A 22088-nucleotide genomic window follows, 5' to 3' on the forward strand; every position below is an offset into this window, starting at 1 on the left:
GCCTTCAGGGATTTGTTATCCCGGGGGACTCCTGAGGCAGTTGCAAGGTACCGACAGGCCCGAAGGGCAGCAGCCTCAGCCGTGGCCGAGGCAAAGCAGCGGGTGTGGGAGAAGTTCGGAGAAGACATGGAGAAGGACTTTCGGGCGGCATCAAAGTTGTTCTGGAAAACTGTCCGACACCTCAGGAGGGGGAAGCAGGGAACCATTCAAGCTGTGTACAGTAAGGATGGGACGTTGTTGACCTCAACTGATGGAGTGTTAGGGCGTTGGAAGGAACACTTTGAGGAACTCCTGAACCCGACAACTCTGCCCTCTATGGAATTAAACTCGTTATATAGTGCTTTAGGTCCTAATTGAATCAGTGCGTACATCTGCTACAGTGATGCCTCACAGTCCCCCTGGTGTGTGCACTGTCCTTATGCAGTGTGGTATTCATTTACTGCAAAGGATGACATGAAGACAGAAGAACTGTTGCTAAAGAGCATTCGTTTATTTTCCACAGGTTACTTCAGAAACAGGTAATTATGTACAAAATCTGGAATGTTGGATAAATGCATTTCAATCATCATCTCACTGTTTCCAGAGAAATCTTAGAAATACTAGCTATACATTAAAACCAGTGCCTCTGCATTGCAATTTATTGCTGGTTTTACAATCGCAAGTCACTAATGCCGTCATTAATTATTTTCTCAATTTTTTAAGATATTTACAATTTGATTAGTAAGGTCTAAAAACCAAAGAAGGCTGCTAAATAAATAAGAACGATACGGGAGCGTAAGAAACGAGCGACATGAATGAAGAAATGTTTTTATCTCCCTAGATTGTCTACCATGTCTCTATGTTTTTTTGCCATGAATATAAAGTGACCATTACCGCAGAAATCCCCTCAAAGTCAACAGAAATCACCAAGAAATTAATACAAATAATAAAAACAAATCATCTGTGTGAAATACTACGCTCTGTGAGACATTTAGGAAATCATTTCATTTTCATGTGGATACAATTTACAAATTCTAGATTCAGTTAAAAAATTAAGGGTACAGCTTCACTTAGAACTACCTTTAAACATTTGGACTGTTATATAAAAAGGTATATTTCATTTTGTGAACTACCAGTGTTTAAATTTGGTTCAACAGTGCCACAAGCATAAAATATAAATCTATTTAACTACACATGGGATCAGTAGAGGCCACAATCTACTGTAAACAAGTTGAGGGAATGCCATGTGCATTAGGATAAAACATTACATATTGTACAAATAATTCAGTGGTCACAAATGTGTTGTTGGAATTGAAGGGCCCATTATTTAGTGACTTTTATCATTCCCGTTTGCTGTGGAAACACGTCTCACTTAAAGAGTTATTTACCAGTGAAAGAATATTAACGGAGATGTGCACAGAGAATATGAAGTGACATAATGCTGCTTTTAAAACACATTTTCCTACATGTGACAAACATTAGGAATGATCTGAGAAGCAGCTTTGACTCAATTTGATTTTTAAAGTGGATTATTTTTGCACAAATGAACATGAGGAGCACAGTCAAACGCATTGGGCAAAGTGACACCATCTTTCACTTTTACACAACACAGAGAAATCTTTTTTTAAGCACTGTTTATATTTCTTGTGCTATGTCATTAGAAAAAAAACATGTTTTCACAATATAAAAAGTATGTAAAATCATTGGTGATTACTAAAGATTGTGTTTAAAAAAATGCTATCTGATGATCTTTTTGAAAATAAAGGCTTTAGTATTGCTTTGAAGCCATGATGCTGCAAATGCTGTGATGATGTGAGTATTGCTCGGGTTCTGGGGTCCTCCCCTGCTCAAACAGTTCCAGGTCTATGGCACTTGACAACTTGTTTCTCCCAGCTCTACTCTCTGTACAGCAAAGAAAACATATTGAGAAACGGTTCCAAAGTGATGAGTAAGAAGCGTGATTAAAACATCATTTCATAGACACAAAAGGCAAACTGTGGTCTTCTCCCATGTAAAAACTGACAGATGTTGAAACCCCTGCAAAATAAAACGTTCATCTCCCCAATGGCTGCCTGAAAGATGAAGCCCTTAAGAAATAAAAACACGAGTGAAACGTTGACCTGTTCTTATTCAAATATCTTCCCAATATCCTGCACTCTCCCTGTCCACAAACTTGCTTTGTTTCACTAGCACACCCGCCACGTCTTTCTACGCTTAAAGGAAGAGTTCCAACATTTTGGGAAACACGTGCAGCTCTTTCTGGTCACTGCAAGTGCTTCAAACTTCTCAGAAAATGTCCCAAAATGTTGAACTTCAGCTTCAAACTAAAGCTTCCGACTATCTGAACAGATTAAGGCTGAGCTAACACCTCCCCTCTCCCATTTCCCCAACATCCGAGAAGCTGTGATTCATTCATATTGCCAAGGATTGTCTTCCACACAGCGCAGGTAGTGGTGTGTGGGGACGGTGTGCAGAGCCGTGAGGATATTCCTGTGGAAGTGTCGCGTGTTCACAGGTTTATGGAAGCAGGGCTGGATCAAACGATATCTCTCCGAAAAACTAAATCAAATCACTTCCTCGATCTACATTCGTCTCCACAAGAAAAGCACGTAACATCGTCCTCCATAAAAGATCGCAGGGCAGACCACATTTCAACATCTTAGATTAAAAGTTAAAAAAAAAAGGCGAGGGAGTGGTCAATCCATGTCAATCTGCAGAAAGGAAACCTCATTCATGATCAAGGGCTTCTGAGTTGTGGACGAAAAGAAGAAAAACGAAAAGATGATCTGTACAGAGACCACAGTAATCATTTGCATCAGGTCACATCTTCAGCTTCTTTTGTATAAAAATATATATACCACAGTGATGGCCTTTTGAGGACTCGTACTCGTTTCACTTTGATCCACTACATTCAGTGGTTTTCCCCGTAAATCAAGGCTCTGCTATAAATAGTCCCGGCAGGTCAGTGTCCTCTGCTGCGTACAAAAATATGAGAGTCAACGTTAATGTCTCTGTTTGTCTCGTGTCCCTCAGCTTCAGAGGTCAGGTTCAGTCTATGCCTGCGCTTCTCTTACGATAATCATATCCACAGTGTTAGGAAAAGTCTTCAGGAGGGCCACTGCGTACCCGTGATCGATATTCACAAAGCTGTAGCCGTTCGCCTGGAAGAGACAGCATTTTGGTTAACATGGAGAACATCTTGATAAAGCTTTAACTAATCGCCAAGAATGTAATGATATTTCTGTGATGTTTTGTCAGATGGCAAAATACCTGGAGGATTTTATCTCCAGGCTGAAGAATCTTAGATGCCGGCCCCTCAGGTTGAACCCTCGTCACAAATATACCCTTAAATCAGACCCACAAAGGATAATTGTTAATTATGCAAATCACACATCAGTTTCTTCTAAAATAACAAATCATTGAATAAATGGCAATCTTTGAGTATGGTATTATAACTATTTGACTTACATTGTCGTCTGGGCGAAAAGGATTTCCCCGACCTCCCACTCCTCCTGATATACTGAAACCAAGCTCTGGATTTTTCTCCACTTTCACACGAAACTGAAACCAACCCACATTAGTCATTTACTGTTAATTACACAATTGACCTACAGTATGCTTGAAAAAACACACAGGAGGTCTTTCTTAAATGACTTGACAGCTCTTTGTGAAACAAAACTCTCGGAAATGAACATGAATATTTGATTCTTACTTACTTAAAACTCCCTTAAAATAATAGTTCAGCCTTTCAGCAACAAAGTCAATATGCATTTCCTAAGTTCCTAAGAAGAAGTTGCATATCAGATCCACTAGAGTATTAATATTCTCTTCAAACATCAGACTGCCTCAAACTGTGGAACTCTTCTTTTAACCAAGCTTCAGCTCAGCCAATAAAGACATCTAATAAAGAGTATTATGAAAATACAGTTCAGTGTTTCAAGTAGTTCTACCCCATGCCTCACCTCTTGCTGCAGAGCGTCAGGCGGGATACGCGGCGGCCCCTGGGGAGGATGGGACACTTTGAGCATCAGGTAATCAATGAGCTGCTCTCTGGAGGGGTGGCGGGCCATGGACCCCTGGCTCGCCTGTGGACGGACAGAGGGGCCCATCTGACCGTTCATCAAAGGCACCTAGGAAACAAAAACACATGAGGTTGGGATTGAGTTTTTAAATGAGCACATTTTACCACCACGTCTTGCTCTGCAGCCAAATGTCTGTGTGTGAACCTACTTTTCTGTGAGGGTCCATGGTGTAGCTCTGCTGTCCTTGGGGAAACACATCGTCCTGAAAGGGCAGACAGTGATGATTATTAACAGTGCCCAAACCCCACTGCACTGAAACTCATTTACAACAAGGATAACAGGCAGGACAGACGAGTACACACTGACACCAACGCTTCTTATGTCTAGGGATGACAGTAGGTCGTGAACGAAGGAGGTGAAAGGGACACAGCTAATTCACATTAGGAAAAGTGAGATTAAATTGTCCTTAAGTTTCTATTCAGTCTGAGAAGCGTGTTATTCTAAATATTGGCTTACGGGGGAAAAGGAGAATCTTAAATGTTAAGTAGAGAGGGGGTTACACAATGCTCTTATCTTTAGATTGTGTCAGAGCCTCTACAGATTATAATACCCACTTTCTAGTCACTCAAACACACACCTCTGACCACTTACCTTTTGCAAACACAGATTTCATCCCCACACACTATGTGAGAGGATGTGAAGTGAGTCTGAAGTGACAGGGAGTTGAAGTGAAGATGAGGAATGAGCAGAATATGGATATAAAGTGCAGTTAGAAGGAGAAGAGAATCACGGGTGTTTGAAGGATAATGCACACCATGATGATTATGATGTTAGAGCACCTGGCTGGCTTAAAAGGGGATGTTTTGTACCATAAATCTCTTTATCAACTTAGACTCTAATGAAGGAAAAGCCTCTTTATAAATAAGATGCTAATACAAAATTGCAAAAAAGCCTGCTTCAGTTTTGTTGCCAGGTACATTTAGAAAAAGATACTGCTGTAAATGTGTCACTAGATTTACTCCAATGTTAACTCTTTGCAAAAAAAAGAGACAGACAAATCTTTCTAGATTACTTTAATGCATGTGGTCGACAATACATTTTGCCAAACACAGCTTATACGTTTTTTGAAGGAAAATATTTGAGATAATTACTTGAAAATCTTAAGCTCTGCAGCATCCTTCATCCATTCAGTGTGACTTCAGCAGATACATCTGTCTCTGATTCTAGCATAAAGTATAGTTAAGCCTAGGAGTCAATTTGATGATGGTACAAAATATAAGTAGGCCCCTTTTAAACAAGTCCAACTGCACTACAGTAAAAGGAGACACACAACAAACCACCCATTTTACACTCAGAGGAGACAGTCACGTACTAGGAAGGGTCGGTGTTCATGAGAATCAGACGTTAGGAGAGACATTATACTTTCACTTAAAAGAAAGACAAGTGAAAGATTCTGAGGGTCAGTGATCACTTCTCAACACCCAGGAGAGAAGGAAACAGACATTACTCTTCTTCTAAAGGATGTGAAACTAGCAGGAAGCCCCGGCTGGTTACGAGCTGCAGGAAGGAGCTGACTTCAGGTCACAGTACTCACACAGAGGCCCAGCGCTCCGTAGGGCCCTCCGTCCCTGGCACTAAACACCAGAGACGCCTGGCTGGCATGCATATCCCTACAGCTGCCGTAGTGAGACCAGCTCAGCGGAGCGTTATTGGAATTATAGGAGCGAGACAGCGCGTTCTGAACAGAGGGACGACACGGGACAACCGGCAACACGGACATGTTAGCCGAGACCATGCACGAGTGATGACATAAAAGACACAACAAAAAGGTTTACAGCTTATAAAACACACACATGCAAGGAATCAGAAATATTGTGCACACGGCTGGGTTAGTAGGCTTTGGTAAACTCCGGACTCCATGTTAAAAGGTTCATCCCATCTAAATATCCACATATAGTTTTCGTTTAGTTTGCCCAGGTTTGAGACCCCAATAAAGGAATAGGTTCTGATAGCCAGTATATCTTGGATTTGTTTCAAGTTGGTATAATACCTTCTCTACTTCTCACCAACCCCTTATCAAATCTTTTATATCTCTTTTGCTTTTTTACTTTGAGATGCTTTCATTTCACTCCAAACCAACTACCTTTGAGCACCTGATAAAGCACTTGAAAATAAAATGGTTATGGTTATTATTATTTGGTTTCAAAACCAAATACATGAAACTGTATCCTTGTTGGGCTTCCCCTTAAGGACAATTGTATTCGTGCTGTTGGAGTCATCATTGTATTCTACAGTCCATATGTTAACCTTTACAGAAACAAAAAAGCTATTCCCGTCTGAAAATGTATTCACTGACATTTCACGTACCACAGCAGTACTTTTTTTACCTTTTCCATTTTCTTGTACTCGATGTGCCGCATCACCTGGTCTCTCCAGTCATTTGGCACCCTTCCCGCCCCGACTCCCCCCGGCACCTGTGCTGGCCCCTCCAGCAGCGAATGCTCGGACTTCACCCTGGCGGCGGGCCTCTTGCTGGGGCTGCTCTGCTGGTAGTTGAAGTCGCTGACGGACATGGTCCTCTCTGGAAGCTCGTGAGGCTGCGGCCGGGCGCAGGGAGGCCTGGAAGATCCCGGAGAGTCGATACTGTAAGTGCGTGCTGAGAGGGGCCTCTGCATGGCTTGGCTCATCGCCAGCGGCCCCCTGGCAAGGGTGTGGATGTCCCGGTATGTCATGTATTCCCCGTCAGGCACCTGTATGCGTCTGGGGTCGCCCATGGAGGCGGTGGAGGCGGTGCTGCTCTGCCTCTGCAGAGTGCTGCTTCTGCCCTGGCCTCCAGTAGAATAAGCCCACATGTCCCCGGAGGGTTTGGGAGCCCCCCTCTGCTGGGGCTGATGAGAGTAGGGAGGGGCTTGGTTACGGTTTGAGTAGTTGGTGTTGGCTAGTGAGTGTGGAGGAGGAGGGAGGTAGCCTTGCTGCTCAGGAGGCATGGGTGTCCTAGGGGCCCACAGACCCTCTTTAGGCAGGGCACTACTTGAGTACTGGATGTTGTACTGAGGGGGGGGGGAGGCCCATGGCCATGCTGGAAGACACGGGGTATCTGCTGGTGCTGGCAGGGGGCATGGAGGAAGACAGCAGGTCTGAGGAGGAGGCGGAGGAGCCGGGGTAGATCTGCAGAGTCTGGTCGTTGAGTAACTGACTGGCCGACTTGCTCCTGATGATGCTCTGGCCCTGAGAAGCCCCCGGCCCTGGGCCGGCCCCTGCCATCCTGGTCATGCCTGCTGTGTCATAGCACTCATCGCCCCCATCAAAGGAGAATAGCTTCAGTCCTCCTGATTCCATGTTGCTTACACTTTGACACTTCATCACCTGCGGGGGGTTGCACCTCTTCTCTGGAGACAGTTCCTCAGTGCTGCGAGAGAGAGACATGTCGCTGCTGGCGGTCGTTCCTGTCGAGGCCGAATGCACCGCAGACGTCTCCACTCTCATCGCTTGGCTCTTGTTCCCCAGACTGTTGATGCAGTCACTGACTTGCTGGTTTCCATTCAGGAAATGCTCCATGTTGTCATTGCTGAAGCCCTGCTTGCTGTCCTCTGGGTTGACTGAACCATTCTTGGTTTGATCCACATCGTCCAGCCGCACCATGTTGTCCGTTGGTAATTTGGACACGTTCATATTGATCTGGTCCCACTTGGTGTACGTTTCGCCCATGCCGTTGTTAATTCCCTTCTCGACGAAGGCCAGCCTGGCTTCCATGGACAGGTCATAGTCCCCCATTTTCTCTGGTGGGGTCTGTTGGGCTTTCAGAAGGGCTTGAAGGGATGTTTCAGAGCCGTTTCCATTATGGAGGAGAGGGGTGGTGTCTTTAGGCTGGTTCATGTTCTCATCATCATGCCTAAAACAAAGACGTAGATACATCAGGTTATGTAATAACGTCATGAGGAATACTCTCCTCTGTACTCTTTACTGCTTTTCTGGAGTTTCCTTTTCATAAAGTGTGTTCTAAAGGTTTGTGTGCATGTAAATGGTCTGCAAAGGCTAAAATCCCTGTGTTCCACCAGAGGGAGTTTCTCTCCCACACACTCCCGCCCCCCTGCCTGAAACGCCTCCGATGGACTCTGATGTTTACTTCTGCGATACAGGGACATCACTACCCAACTCTATTGGCTAGCTCTCAAACACATTGTACCTGATAGGCTAAGGGACGGGACATCTCTAAGCGGTTGACCAATCACAACAAAGCCGGCCAGCTAACCAATCAGAGCAGACTGGGCTCTGGTGTCAGACAGAGGGTGAAAAGAGGTGCTGCAGCACAGGCAGTATGAGAAAAATAAAGAGCCTTTTGAACATTAAAGCATGGAGACATGTAGAGACACTACATACTGATATACACCTGAACATCAGCAGGAGAGGACTCTTTAAAGTAGAGACACTAGATACTGATATACACCTGAACATCAGCAGGAGAGGACTCTTTAAAGTAGAGACACTACATACTGATATACACCTGAACATCAGCAGGAGAGGACTCTTTAAAGTAGAGACACTAGATACTGATATACACCTGAACATCAGCAGGAGAGGACTCTTTAAAGTAGAGACACTACATACTGATATACACCTGAACATCAGCAGGAGAGGACTCTTTAAAGTAGAGACACTACATACTGATATACACCTGAACATCAGCAGGAGAGGACTCTTTAAAGTAGAGACACTACATACTGATATACACCTGAACATCAGCAGGAGAGGACTCTTAAAGTAGAGACACTACATACTGATATACACCTGAACATCAGCTGGAGAGGACTCTTTAAAGTAGAGACACTACATACTGATATACACCTGAACATCAGCAGGAGAGGACTCTTTAAAGTAGAGACACTACATACTGATATACACCTGAACATCAGCAGGAGAGGACTCTTTAAAGTAGAGACACTACATACTGATATACACCTAAACATCAGCAGGAGAGGACTCTTTAAAGTAGAGACACTACATACTGATATACACCTGAACATCAGCAGGAGAGGACTCTTTAAAGTAGAGACACTACATACTGATATACACCTGAACATCAGCAGGAGAGGACTCTTTAAAGTAGAGACACTACATACTGATATACACCTGAACATCAGCAGGAGAGGACTCTTTAAAGTAGAGACACTACATACTGATATACACCTGAACATCAGCAGGAGAGGACTCTTTAAAGTGGAGACACTACATACTGATATACACCTGAACATCAGCAGGAGAGGACTCTTTAAAGTAGAGACACTACATACTGATATACACCTGAACATCAGCAGGAGAGGACTCTTTAAAGTAGAAACACTACATACTGATATACACCTGAACATCAGCAGGAGAGGACTCTTTAAAGTAGAGACACTACATACTGATATACACCTAAACATCAGCAGGAGAGGACTCTTTAAAGTAGAGACACTACATACTGATATACACCTGAACATCAGCAGGAGAGGACTCTTTAAAGTAGAGACACTACATACTGATATACACCTGAACATCAGCTGGAGAGGACTCTTTAAAGTAGAGACACTACATACTGATATACACCTGAACATCAGCAGGAGAGGACTCTTTAAAGTAGAGACACTACATACTGATATACACCTGAACATCAGCAGGAGAGGACTCTTTAAAGTAGAGACACTACATACTGATATACACCTGAACATCAGCAGGAGAGTACTCTTTAAAGTAGAGACACTACATACTGATATACACCTGAACATCAGCAGGAGAGGACTCTTTAAAGTAGAGACAACTACATACTGATATACACCTGAACATCAGCAGGAGAGGACTCTTTAAAGTAGAGACACTACATACTGATATACACCTGAACATCAGCAGGAGAGGACTCTTTAAAGTAGAGACACTACATACTGATATACACCTGAACATCAGCAGGAGAGGACTCTTTAAAGTGGAGACACTACATACTGATATACACCTGAACATCAGCAGGAGAGGACTCTTTAAAGTAGAGACACTACATACTGATATACACCTGAACATCAGCAGGAGAGGACTCTTTAAAGTAGAGACACTACATACTGATATACACCTGAACATCAGCAGGAGAGGACTCTTTAAAGTAGAGACACTACATACTGATATACACCTGAACATCAGCAGGAGAGGACTCTTTAAAGTAGAGACACTACATACTGATATACACCTGAACATCAGCAGGAGAGGACTCTTTAAAAGGTTTGTAGAATGATACAAACCTGCTTTTTGGCAGGAAGGGCATCTTTGCCTCTCTCTCTGGGGTGCACAGAGAGTTGTCCTGACTGCTGTCTGTGGTCAGAGACACTGAGTCCGACATGCGTGATGGAGATGAACAGTTGCTGTTGTTCTGGTTGCTGTTGGCAACTGTATCATCCAGCAAAGAGTCTGCGTCATCTGTTAATCAGAAATATTGCTGTTTGTATACTGTAAATGTAGTAACTGTCACTTTAAATACATATTTCAAATAAAAAACACTTTTACCTTTTTTCTCCTTACTTAGAGTCACCACTTTAGGCTGGTTGATGGAGATCTCAATTAGAGGGGGTCTCATCTGAGCCACTTTCATCTCTGCCTCTTCATCAGAAAGCTCCTCAGAATCCTGAGTATAAAAACAATAATTTAAAAGTGTATAATGTGTAAGGTTTGGTACCGAAATCCGATTCCGATCCGGTTCCAAAATTTAGATTCCATCGGTATCGTTTAGGAATGTTAATTTCGGTTCTGCTTATTGATATGTAGGAAAATATAGGAAATGTATCTCGCTGCTTTCTGTATGTTAGACGGGGGCGAGCGGGAAATGTAGCGAGCACAGTACCAGGGTTGGGAAGCAAAACTCGGTTCCGAGTAAGAACAAATAACAATTGTCTGGTACCGGGATAATAAGAGTTATGAGGACGAGCCCTTTTTCTCTTTCTACACACAGCTTCATCTGTATCAACCTATCTAATGGTCTTTCTCTCATACGTAATGAAGGTTATTAAGCATTTTAGCTCCTATGTTGTAATATTGACCGCCATTTCCTCTATGAAGTAAAGCAGCCTCCGTCTGTCTGTGTCCTCACATCCCCGAACTGTGAGACAGACTCGGAGGAGCAGAGGGAATCAGAATCAGATCAGAATATCTTTATTCGTCCCACATTGTTTATGAAGCATGGTATACAAAGTACATTTTTTTAATGAAAATAGGATTTATGACTTTCCAAACAGTGAAGCAGTTGGGCAGCTGTAACATTGCAGTATATGTTGGACACAGACTGTGGTTAGACTCTGTGTCACACAGGCAGGTTGCAGTGTAACAGCAGAGGAGACTGGGGGAATTGTACATTTTCCAATTGCACCACTTAGAACTAACTTGTGAATGCAAAAACAATACAGAGATGATTTTAATATAATTGTATTCAATAACAGCAACTAAAGTCATTTGTAAATATGAATACAGATATGACTAAATGTTTTCATAAATATATTTTTCAAAATATATTAAAAAAAGCAGAACCTGAATCAAAAAATCCCAACGATACCCAACCCTAATAATGTGCTTGTTAAATTTGAAATTGGGAGGATGAAAGAGTTAAAAGTACCTCCAGTGTGTCCTCATGGTTCATCATAGAGCCCCCTGCAGTTTTGAGAGGGACTCTGTGAGAGCTGTAAGAGTCGGAAGTGTCTTTCCATTCTGTGGAAGAGGAGTTTTGGCCATATGTGATGGAGGGCTCAATGTCTGACACTGTGCCATTGGGATAGGGAGCTTCAATCACCTAAAAAGAAAACAAATGTATTACAAATATTCCTTCACCTGTGTATAGAATGATCATTTCTTAAAGGGGAACTTAAAGGGGAACCAAGATTTATTTCCAAGTAAAATGACATTTGGCTGAAGCTGACCTTAACTCCCACGTCCTGCACTCCAATGTGGTTCCTCTCCACTGGTTTTGCATCCCTCCCCGATTCGTCACCTGACTCGTCCTCCTTCAGCCGGTGAGCCACAGACTGGGCTGTCTTCACCATGTTCTTCAGCTCCTCTGGGTACGGAGTGGGGTAGCGCTTCAGATTACCCTCCTGGGGGAGATCAGAAGAAAAATCACGCAGTTGGAGTTTTGACAGAAGAAGTGAAAATGTCAGGGGGAATTACATGTAGAAAGAGATGCATTCAATCATATGGACACATTTCTCACTGATACAAAGACATTAATGTTGATTTAAGTAAGAAGATGCATGTATTCAAATGTATTTTTAGTTTGAGCCATTGAACTCAACAGCAATATCTTGAAATGCCACATTTGACATGAAAACAGCAATATCAAATTGATGGTTGTGTTGCAAAATAATACTTGTGATGACAACAATGTCCTTATTGCTTGATTTTTCAAAAAGTGTTTGAGACACCTACCCTTGGGGGTGTTTCTCTCTCATCCTTGTCTTCGTCACACTCGAAGGCCACTTGAGCTCGGTGCTTGCGTTGTTCCTCCCAGAGAGCTGGATTGAAGCTTTCAGAGTCAGAGCTGGGAATGTCTAAAAATAAAAGAAGAAACAAGGAAGAGGAGGATAAGGTGTTAGTTTTTAATGTAATGTTTTGTATCATCATTTATACATGTCTGACTTTGACCACACGGTGGCGCAAAGACTGCATGAGGCAAAACATTAAAGAGCTGTGGAGAAACTTCAAATTCAGGAGTTAACCCTTTCAACTCAAACCATTCAATCATGAAGTATTGATACATGGAATTGTTGTTGTATTAAACGGACAAAAAAGCAAAAAGATCAAAAGCACAACATTAAACATTATTGCCAAAATGAAATTATGAAAAATGTGTCACTCTTCAAGCAGACAAATGATTGTTAAACATTACTCTGAGAAAAATATGCCAACAATTTAATGAAAAATGTGAATGATAGATCACTAGAATGATAGATCACTTCTTCACTGTCACGTTTGTATGACTCCTGTGTGAAGGGAGAACACAGCACAGGATGTATAAGAAAAATATATATGTGATTGTGGTTATGATGATCCGTGAACTCTGCAATGTTAGTGATCTGCCCTCTCACGTGTCTCTAAGTCTTATCGCAAATTAAATAACAAATTTGTAACCTGACCAGAATTTCATCCATTTTTTAAAGAATTGATATCATACTATATGATTAAAACTGTCATTTAAGCTTTCAGGTGGAATAGATGGCACTATAAAAGTCCAAATCAAGAACTCTTGTTTCTGAAATTGTTGACACTACACCAGAGTGTGAATGCACAGTGGATAATGTGAGTCACCTGGTGTGTGGCCGTCATATTGACAAGTTTTAAAACAATTATCGCAGTCAGGTCAAGACTTTTTCCAGCCTTTCAGGAAACACGAGGAAACAGATGAAAGCTCTTTTGGAAAATTCCCAGTTGATAAGCGTGGAAAATGGCATGAAGCAGATGGCTCTGAGATATCAAACAGAGAACAGGACCTGCATGCAGATACTTGAGCGGGGTCTTTTCTGCTGGTGCACCACATCACTGACATTGTTTCAGAAACCCAGCAGCTGACTCACTGCCATTTTGTAGTTCAAGCGTGTAGATCTTAAACCACTAATTACTCCAATGTTAAGACCAGCGGGGTCAACGCAGGCTGTCCCGTGTCATCGGAAACCAAACCAAACTAACAGATGCTGTTTCTGCATTGACTGCAGCTTTAGTCTCGAGTAACAAGGTCCCTCATGAAATATGAAAACAAGAATCCTTGCCGGCCACTTGTAAGATTGCTACGAGACAATTAGACTTACAAAACCACTTATTTCCCTGACTTTTCATTCTGAGTATAGACTATCAATTCCTACAAATTATCCTGAGAAAGTGCTCCTATTAGTTAAACAAGAACAGTTCATTTGTGTAATAGCCTAGTGGTACTGAATACATCTTAAATATCTAACTAAAAAGTGAAAAAAGGTCAGAAATATTTGCAGATTCAATTTCTCTTTTATGTTTTTCCATGATTATTCTCTTTGAATGCACAGTACTCACATTCCTCCGTCCTGGTTTGCTGGGGGAACATGTAGTTGGTCAGCACAGTTTTGTGTGTCTCTGGATCCTCCTCTTTCTGGAGCGGGATCAGGGGCTTCGACTGTGGGAGACAAAAAGTAGGTTTGAGTGTGCTATCTGCTATCAACAGTGCTACACACAGGGTCCTGGTGTCTCTGCGCCTCCCTTTCGCATTGGAAATTAACTTGGCTGTAACATTGGTACTTGATTAAACTCAAACTAGAGAACACATGGGGGGGAAACACATCATAAGATGCACCAATTAGGAAATTGATATGGTTCAACTACTTTCCCACAGGTCTTTGCAGCAGAGTTTCTCCCTTTAATCTTCTCCAAACCACCCACTGTCCTTGCTTTGATTGAAATAATACTTAAACACCTCTTGAGTGCCTCTTCCTGTCAACCATCCCTTGATAAAGCTGGCTTAAGCTCCATTAATGTCCCCTTGACCCAATCACCATCGCTGCACCTGCCCAAGAGAATCCCTGTATCTCAAAACTGCTGTGCCGGCTGAAAAATCTCTCCTTGATGTGATTTCGGCAAAACTGCACTCCTCAATAAGTAAGTAAATCTCATTTATAAACATGCAGTACCTTTATCGTGTCAGTGTTCTACAAGTCAATTAAGGACAATTACACTTTACACTTTGATTTACAAACAAAACGTGAAGAAACAACACTAAATGCATGTTTTCACAAACAGATTTGAATGGAAAACAGTCTACATCGACACATCTCGTGTGTTTTTTAAATCCTCAGGGAAAAAGCTTAATCACCATTGGTCCACAGAGCTTTGGTCATATGACCTTGGAGTCCTGTCTCTATCTCTATGTGTGATCAATACATCAGTCAGGTTGGTAAATCAGGTGTTATTGGATCATTACAGATATATATCAGAATTGGCATGTATTTCATTATACAGCGAATTGAGGTACAGATATGCTCAAGACATATTAGTATATTACGCAATTTATTTATGAATAAACTACTGCCTTTAAAGTTCTCTATTGGCTGGTTTCTTGTTAAGAAATGTACAAGGGTCACGGTGTGATTGATTGTAGAGAGATGTGTAAATGATAAGAAAGTTCTCTCAATGTTTTCTGCTTTTAAAAGGCCAAGGACTTTTTAAAACTTTAAGACACATTCTTTTATTGACAATGTGTTGAGTCAATTAAACAGACACTTAAATTGTCTAGTAGCGATGAAACAAAGGCTGAATTATTTATTAATTGATTTCAGAATGCGGTGAGTCAACAGACTATCATTTAGAAGCAAAGCTGGAGCAAGCAAACACAATCAATATACTCCCGCAGCATCTTCTGCTACAGTACTTTTACATTAACACGCCTCCGATACGCTGGAAACGAGCCCTTCAAGAATTCCTTTCCCACACAAAGCTACACTGCTATGACAAAACGAGACAAAGTCCCTTCCTGACGCACAATCTGAGCGGACTCAAACGTTTCCACCTCTGATAGGCTGATCTTGTGTCCTGTGCAGGGCCACATTATCCAAGGCAGACTTCAAGCAACACAACTTCTTCAGTGACCTTGATCGCTCGACATCTGCTTCACCTCCGGCTAGTTGCTGCTGCTTTTTCTCACAAACGGTTTCCCTGTCATTCCAGTCTCAGTAACGACACTGTTTGACAGGCATGCCTAGATGACCATACTGTTGTCTTTCAACAGGTAATCATGTAAGCGTAATATCTTCTGACACTCATTAGGATCCATCCGGAACTTTAAAAATGTAGTATTTACGGTTTCTCTGTCTAACCTGCACTGCTATTGGGCCCGATCAAATGTCCTGGAAGTGGTGTACTGAATTTGCAATGTGTTTTCCTTGGCCTCATTGGATTCATTTACAGCTGAATAAGGTGGCGAGTAACCTACCACTACTGTATCAGATTCATATTTAATTGATATAATATGACCTGGTTTTCAGACAGCCACATTGCAGTCATCTGGTTCAGTTTAGTGAAACTGTAGGGTAGATTCTTCAACCTGCAGAGGAACAGAAACCACACAGGTACTCAGTCGTCTTGCATCAACAACAATGCATGAGCAAAAGTGACAAATGACTGCCATATGAAGTGTGTAAGGTCATTTTAATGTGTGACGGCCCACTGTAAAGATAGGCTTAAGCCTATTTTTCGTGAAAAATGTAATGTCAGTGCTTTGGGATTGTTATTCAGTGCATTTGGCACAGAGCAGACTCAAGGCATGGAAAACCCCTGATTAAAACTGTATTGAGGCCGTAGCTTCCTAACCATCCCAATGTCATTCTGGCCAGAATGAAGGTTATTTCATCATGGTGTGGTAATTATCATTATATGTTTCAGAAAGTGTGAGATCAACTACTTTGCATTCATAATGAAGCATTTATGCAAGGCTACAGGAGTGCCTTTCAAGAAGCTTCTTTTATAAGGACCTGCTCATAAATATTTCATCATAGATCCATCTGCAGATTGTTTCCTCTATAATTGATTAGCCCATCAAATGTCCAAACATTGTCAACAATTAGTCTTAAATGCTATGCTGACGTCTTAAAAATAAATTCTATTTCTATGAATAAGAAACAGAGAATTCAGTGGCCAACCGTCACATTAAAGATAATGAGTTAAAATGTTGCTTCAAAATGCCTTTTGCTAAACCATTGATTAAAATCATTTTGTCCTTGAGCTTTGATAAGCGTGAAGACTGTCAGTCAGGACTCACTTGTTGTTACTGAGATTGATGACCTTGAGCTTCTGCATGTCACCCATTTCATCAGGCAAGGACTCCAGCTTGTTGGAATGTAGGAACAGCACAGTTGCATTCTTCCAGCTGCCCATCTGCGAGGGAAACAAACCGAGGATTCAGAGACGTTAGCCAACAAGGCTGGCTGTTACAGATGAGCAGACTGGCCTCTCACACCCTTTAACACATCTCTATTCTCCACCAACACACGTTCTTCTATACTGTAATGTGCATACTCACCTCGGGGGGGAGTAGGGTAAGGAAGTTGTGATCTGCAGCGAAGGTGCGGATGCTGACACATTGACCGATGGTAGAGGGCAACGCTTCGATCTCATTGAAGCTGCAGTCCAGCTCATCCAGAGAGTGCAGTCTGATGCAAAGGAGGGTAGTGAGACGTTCATCAATTGATGTCATTATTATATACAGCACTTTATTATGTTAAATCTTGGTTAAAGAACATAGAATTTGTAGTGTTCCTATAAATAATTGGAAGACTTGAAAGAGGATTAAGATAAATGATTAAAACTGAACCATTCCAGGCAGATTGATCCTGACCTTAGGTCCTAGTATGTGCCAACAATCCTGGATCCCAGAGTTCCCATAATGCAACTCAATTACATATTTTGAATAAACACTCCCTGCCTTTTAAACAAGGACATCTTTTAAACTCCACATCCCCAGTGTGTATTCACCACACCCATGCTAAGCTAACATAATGAAGCTTCCTCGGAAAGCTCCCTATGGAGCCCCAGTAGACATTATAAGACCACTTTCACAGGCTCATTAAGTTTTATGACAAGTAAACTGAAATGCATGAGCAAACATCAGCAGAATGTCCCTTTAATTCTAATGCATCAAGCTGTCAGTAAGTATAGATGTCATTACTGGGTAGCATAGATTGTAAAATATTTCTTGATTGCCCTTCAAATATACTTTATACAAGATGGATGTAGCTAACAGTGAAATAGATGTTTACAACAATACTGATGCATCTTAAAAGCTTCATGGGACTGAACCCATGTTGACACAGAAGAGCTGAGCAGCTGGGGCTTTCTGCTGAATGAAAACTGCAAATGCGCTCTGGGGATTCAGATGAATGCGAAAAAAGAGTCCATGTTCCAAAACACGGCATTCGACCCCTCCCTGTGGAGTATAAAACAGGGACAGACCACACTGTGCACAAACAGCGGAATGAATAAAAAACAGCCATGTATAACTGACAAATGTATCAGCTTGGGATCCTTGCATGGGATTAAGCCAAACCATAGGCTTTGTCACATAATCTGTGTCAAATGACATGAGAAATATTCTAACATATGGCATAATGGACAATGCTTGTTTGGAAACAATGGATGAAAAAAGGGACTGCAGGAGTAATTGTCAGTCAATGTAGATGTATCTCTCTGGTGGATGGAGGAATGGACAAAGAAACCAAAGGATTTGGATTATGTGGACCTGAGTCACTCTGCATCTGCTGCCTGCTGGGTTTACCTGCTGCACACAACATCAGCTGAGAACAGCTATGGCTGATTTAATCAGTAGTGTGTTGGAGGGTCAATTAATTACTCCATTTCCATTCATCAATACGGCAGACTCAGAACCATGAGACTCAATTATTGTCAATCATACTTCATAATCATGTCCGGTATCAAGTCATTCAATATGGTCAGCATTAGACCAAAACAAATAACATTATGTTTAATGGGAATATCTGATTTATCCAGACAGACGTTTTGTGCCATCAGGGGATGGCAGATGAAAACAGCCCATCATTTTCTGATATTAAAGCTATTGCTCTAATGCTCACCCTCCGACTGAGTCAGGCAGATACATCAGCTGGTTCTCATCCACTTTCAGTGCAGTCAGTTTCTTCAGTGAGCCTATAGTAGGAGAATTAGAGAGACGCATGCAGAAGCTCATGTCAGTTATTGATTATAGCTTGCTGTTGAAACCACATAGAGGAGGATCCATTACAGCGTGTAATTAGATTATTTCACACTGTCGTCAATACTATAATCCAGTGGTTCTCAATTGGTCAGGCCTCGGGACCCACTTTTGGGTCGCGACCCACCAGTTGAGAGCCACTGCTATAATCAGTTAGTAGTAATGAATGCTGACTCTGTGCACCTGGACTTTGGATTTAATTAACTTGGTATTCAAATATGAATGATTAGGTTCATAGCAGGTCATTTCAAATATCCGCTTTGCTTCCTTTCAACACAAAAGTTGTATCTACTCTTTCGCAGTGTCCATTCGTCTATAAGGGATAACTAAAAATGAGAATAAAAAAAGACTCCATAGTACCAGAGGCCACTGTTTGAGTTATATTTGCATTACTTGTTGTTTTAAAACATACTTTTGGCATCATTTTGTTTCTTTTTGTAAAACTTCACATTTTGTGTGACTATATTGTAACTGGGGAAACAGTGACTGCATCCTCTTCTGCGATAAAGTCTGAATGCATGACTTTAAAAAGTAGGTCCGCTTTTATAGTTATGAAAATGTATTTCAGCTAAGTCGTAAAAACATTGCAACATGTAGGAAGGGGTCCAAGAATGACAAATATATTGGCAACAGCTACAAGAGTTGAGGTGTTTCATAATGGGTTTCCTTAAAATAAGTGTGTGTGTGTGTGTGCTGTAATCTGTACCGATGGAGCCTGGCAGCTGTGTGAGGGCATTGTTTGAGAGCAGAAGGTCCTGCAGACTCTCACAGCCGCAGATCTGCTCGTCCACCATCTCCAGGTTGTTCTTTGAGACATCCAGGTATACCAGCTGTTTGAGCATCCCTAGCATCTGGATAAAAAAAAGGAGACAAACTATTAATGCAAATAATTGTCACTAATATGACATTATTCAAGAATTGGGCAAACAATTTGCTGTATTCAATATTGGTTTATATTCCCTAAAGACGTCACTGCTTATAAAAGGCCAGACTGTGATTACAGATGATGTTGTTGAAATGCTGGCAGAATAAATAATGCTCTAATTATGACCCAGTTACCAACAAGCTGGTCATTTGGATGAAAAATGAATCTCATCACACAATTTGACTATAAAAAAACATCATTATAAATGAATTATGCTCCAGGGAAAATAATGACTTCACAGCTGCAGATGTTTGTTGTTATTATTGGGACATCTGCGGATCCAAAAGTCTTCATTGTCTTCTGTAAGATTTGCTGATAGTGTTCACCCAGCAGGAGAATCTTTTTAAACTGCGGCTCCTTCTCTGCCGGTTTTCAGAGGGCTCAAAGTCTGATGCAAACTGACTGGGGTTCATTTTGATGAAGATTTAGGCAGACACATAGATTGAAAAAAAAAGAGGAATAATCTCAAGGTGACGTCTCGGGGCAGAGCAGCCTCTGAAAGTATGCATAGGATTCACTGTAAATTATACCCCAGGTAAAAATGTCAGTCTGTTCCCGTCTATCCACAGCTCCTTGATTCCAGTCAGCTGCTCCAACACCTCAGGCTGCACATTTAAAGAGAAAAAGGGAGGTTAAGTGTTGGAGACGTGCGACTGTTTAATGGTGTGTTTGTGAAAAACAGTTTAGCTCATTACCAAGCTAAAAACGAACTGTGAGGCAAGTTATTCATTCCACAGAGACTATTATGTATTGATGAATTACTATCTTCAATTGAATACAAAGAAAGAATGATGGCCTGTGTGGGACATTTGAGCCTTTGCAGACCATTTGGTGCACAACAACCTATAGAACACACTACAGGAGAGGGAAAACACTTTATTAAATGAAGGAGAAGGAAAGGGAATGGATTATGTAAGGAGGAGATGTCAGCAGCAGTAAGGTAGAAAGCCATGGGCATGGACAGGCAGACCGACAGATACTCACCACTTCAGTGAACTCATTACTCCCCAGGTCCAACCGCTCCAGCTGCGTGAGCTTCTGCATGCTCCTGTACACACAGGGACAGACAGGGAGAAAGATCTTCAAATCAATGGGAAAATCAGCCAGGATTATGAGCAATGGGGTCATGCGCTTCAAAAAGGAAGCCAAAAGAAAAGGATTCATCTTTCATATTTCATGCTATGTTTTGGATAGCATACATGCTCTGCTCATGCTCCTTTCACTGAATAATTTTACGAGAGAATAAATACATTTTACAGCTCGGGCTTGACACAAGATATGCTTTAAATAATGGAAAATGTTACGTATGCTAGCCCTAAGCCTCGCTCCAGAGTTTTCTCTCCACATTCAGGTCAGTCTCACATTCTTTGCTACACTGTAAACAACAGATACAAACCAGGACTACTTACAGTCTTTGCTTTATTTAGCTGATTACCAGTGACAGAAAACTTGGGGGTTGAATACTGTTTTTTTCAAATTCCAAGCATAAATTGTGAATAAGAATAATTCTCCCATTTCTCAAATCTGCTGGCAAGATGGCTTTCAGGGCTTTTAACCCCCAATAGCAACTGCACATAGTAACTATCGCAGAGCATACATAAAATACTTTAAATAGACGTCACAACAGTACATAACAAAGGTCAAATTCTTTCAAAAAAAGTACGAGTTCAAGATTTGCTTCACTTTCTCTGAGCTAGTCATAAAACTTGAGTCAAGAGTTTAAATTGTGTTGTACTGTAATTCTGGCATGATAAATGATAGTGTAACACAAATCAAATGTAGGCAAGAGCAACAAAGACTTATGGAAAATCTGAAGTTCAACAAAATAATCCTCCCTACTAACAAAAGCGAAAGACCATGAAATGGAGATGTACCAAGTTGTGTTTGGGAACAGATATGATGATCCCTTCACAGCAGGGATTAACTGTGTTAAACACAAGTGAGATTGAGCAGAGGAATGGAAAGCAGAGGCCCACCAACACTACTGTCTGCTTTTAGGCCTTTCTCATCAAATGAGAATGTAAAACATACGGCACAAATTAGAAATGTGATTTAAGCTGTTTGGTGATTTTTCTTTAACTACAATATGAAAACATTAATCATGTTGATGTTCTTGAGCATTAGCCAGCTTTTCTGATTTCTTACTTCAACGTTGGCAAGAGCTCTCCATGTGTTCTGAAAGGAGTAAGAATGAGCTGTGCTGGCTCATCTAAAGAGTGAGTTCACTAGCAATAAAAAACACACACTTTGGCTGATGACCCCAAGTTGTGAGGAGCACAGCATCAGTCTTTAAAATACAGAGCAGCGTATGGTTTATGCCTGAGCTGGGTGTGTGTGAGAGAAAAGAGGCTGCACTTTCTATGTGGAAGCCCTGAAAAGCCTTCTCCTGCCCCCCTTTTGTGCACACACACATTGT

The 22088-nt window shown here is 41.6% G+C and overlaps 1 protein-coding gene across 1 annotated transcript; it reads right to left on the bottom strand.

The window, feature by feature from the left end:
* Positions 1 to 466: 466 nt before the first annotated feature.
* On the bottom strand, positions 467 to 20720 carry erbin (erbb2 interacting protein; the record flags this gene model as incomplete). The annotated part of the gene is given in 21 exon segments (XM_034196726.1): positions 467 to 3140; positions 3250 to 3324; positions 3448 to 3540; positions 3942 to 4109; positions 4210 to 4263; positions 5596 to 5739; positions 6389 to 7069; positions 7071 to 7893; positions 10268 to 10442; positions 10530 to 10647; positions 11629 to 11802; positions 11930 to 12103; positions 12435 to 12556; positions 14049 to 14148; positions 15999 to 16068; positions 16783 to 16898; positions 17044 to 17173; positions 18611 to 18683; positions 19454 to 19598; positions 20203 to 20277; positions 20657 to 20720. Coding segments are annotated over 21 exon segments (3682 nt in total), but the record flags the coding sequence as incomplete, so codon positions are not given.
* Between the last annotated feature and the right edge of the window lie 1368 nt (positions 20721 to 22088).

Source organism: Gymnodraco acuticeps, unplaced genomic scaffold (genome assembly GCF_902827175.1).
Source record: "Gymnodraco acuticeps unplaced genomic scaffold, fGymAcu1.1, whole genome shotgun sequence".
Lineage (NCBI taxonomy): Eukaryota > Metazoa > Chordata > Actinopteri > Perciformes > Bathydraconidae > Gymnodraco > Gymnodraco acuticeps.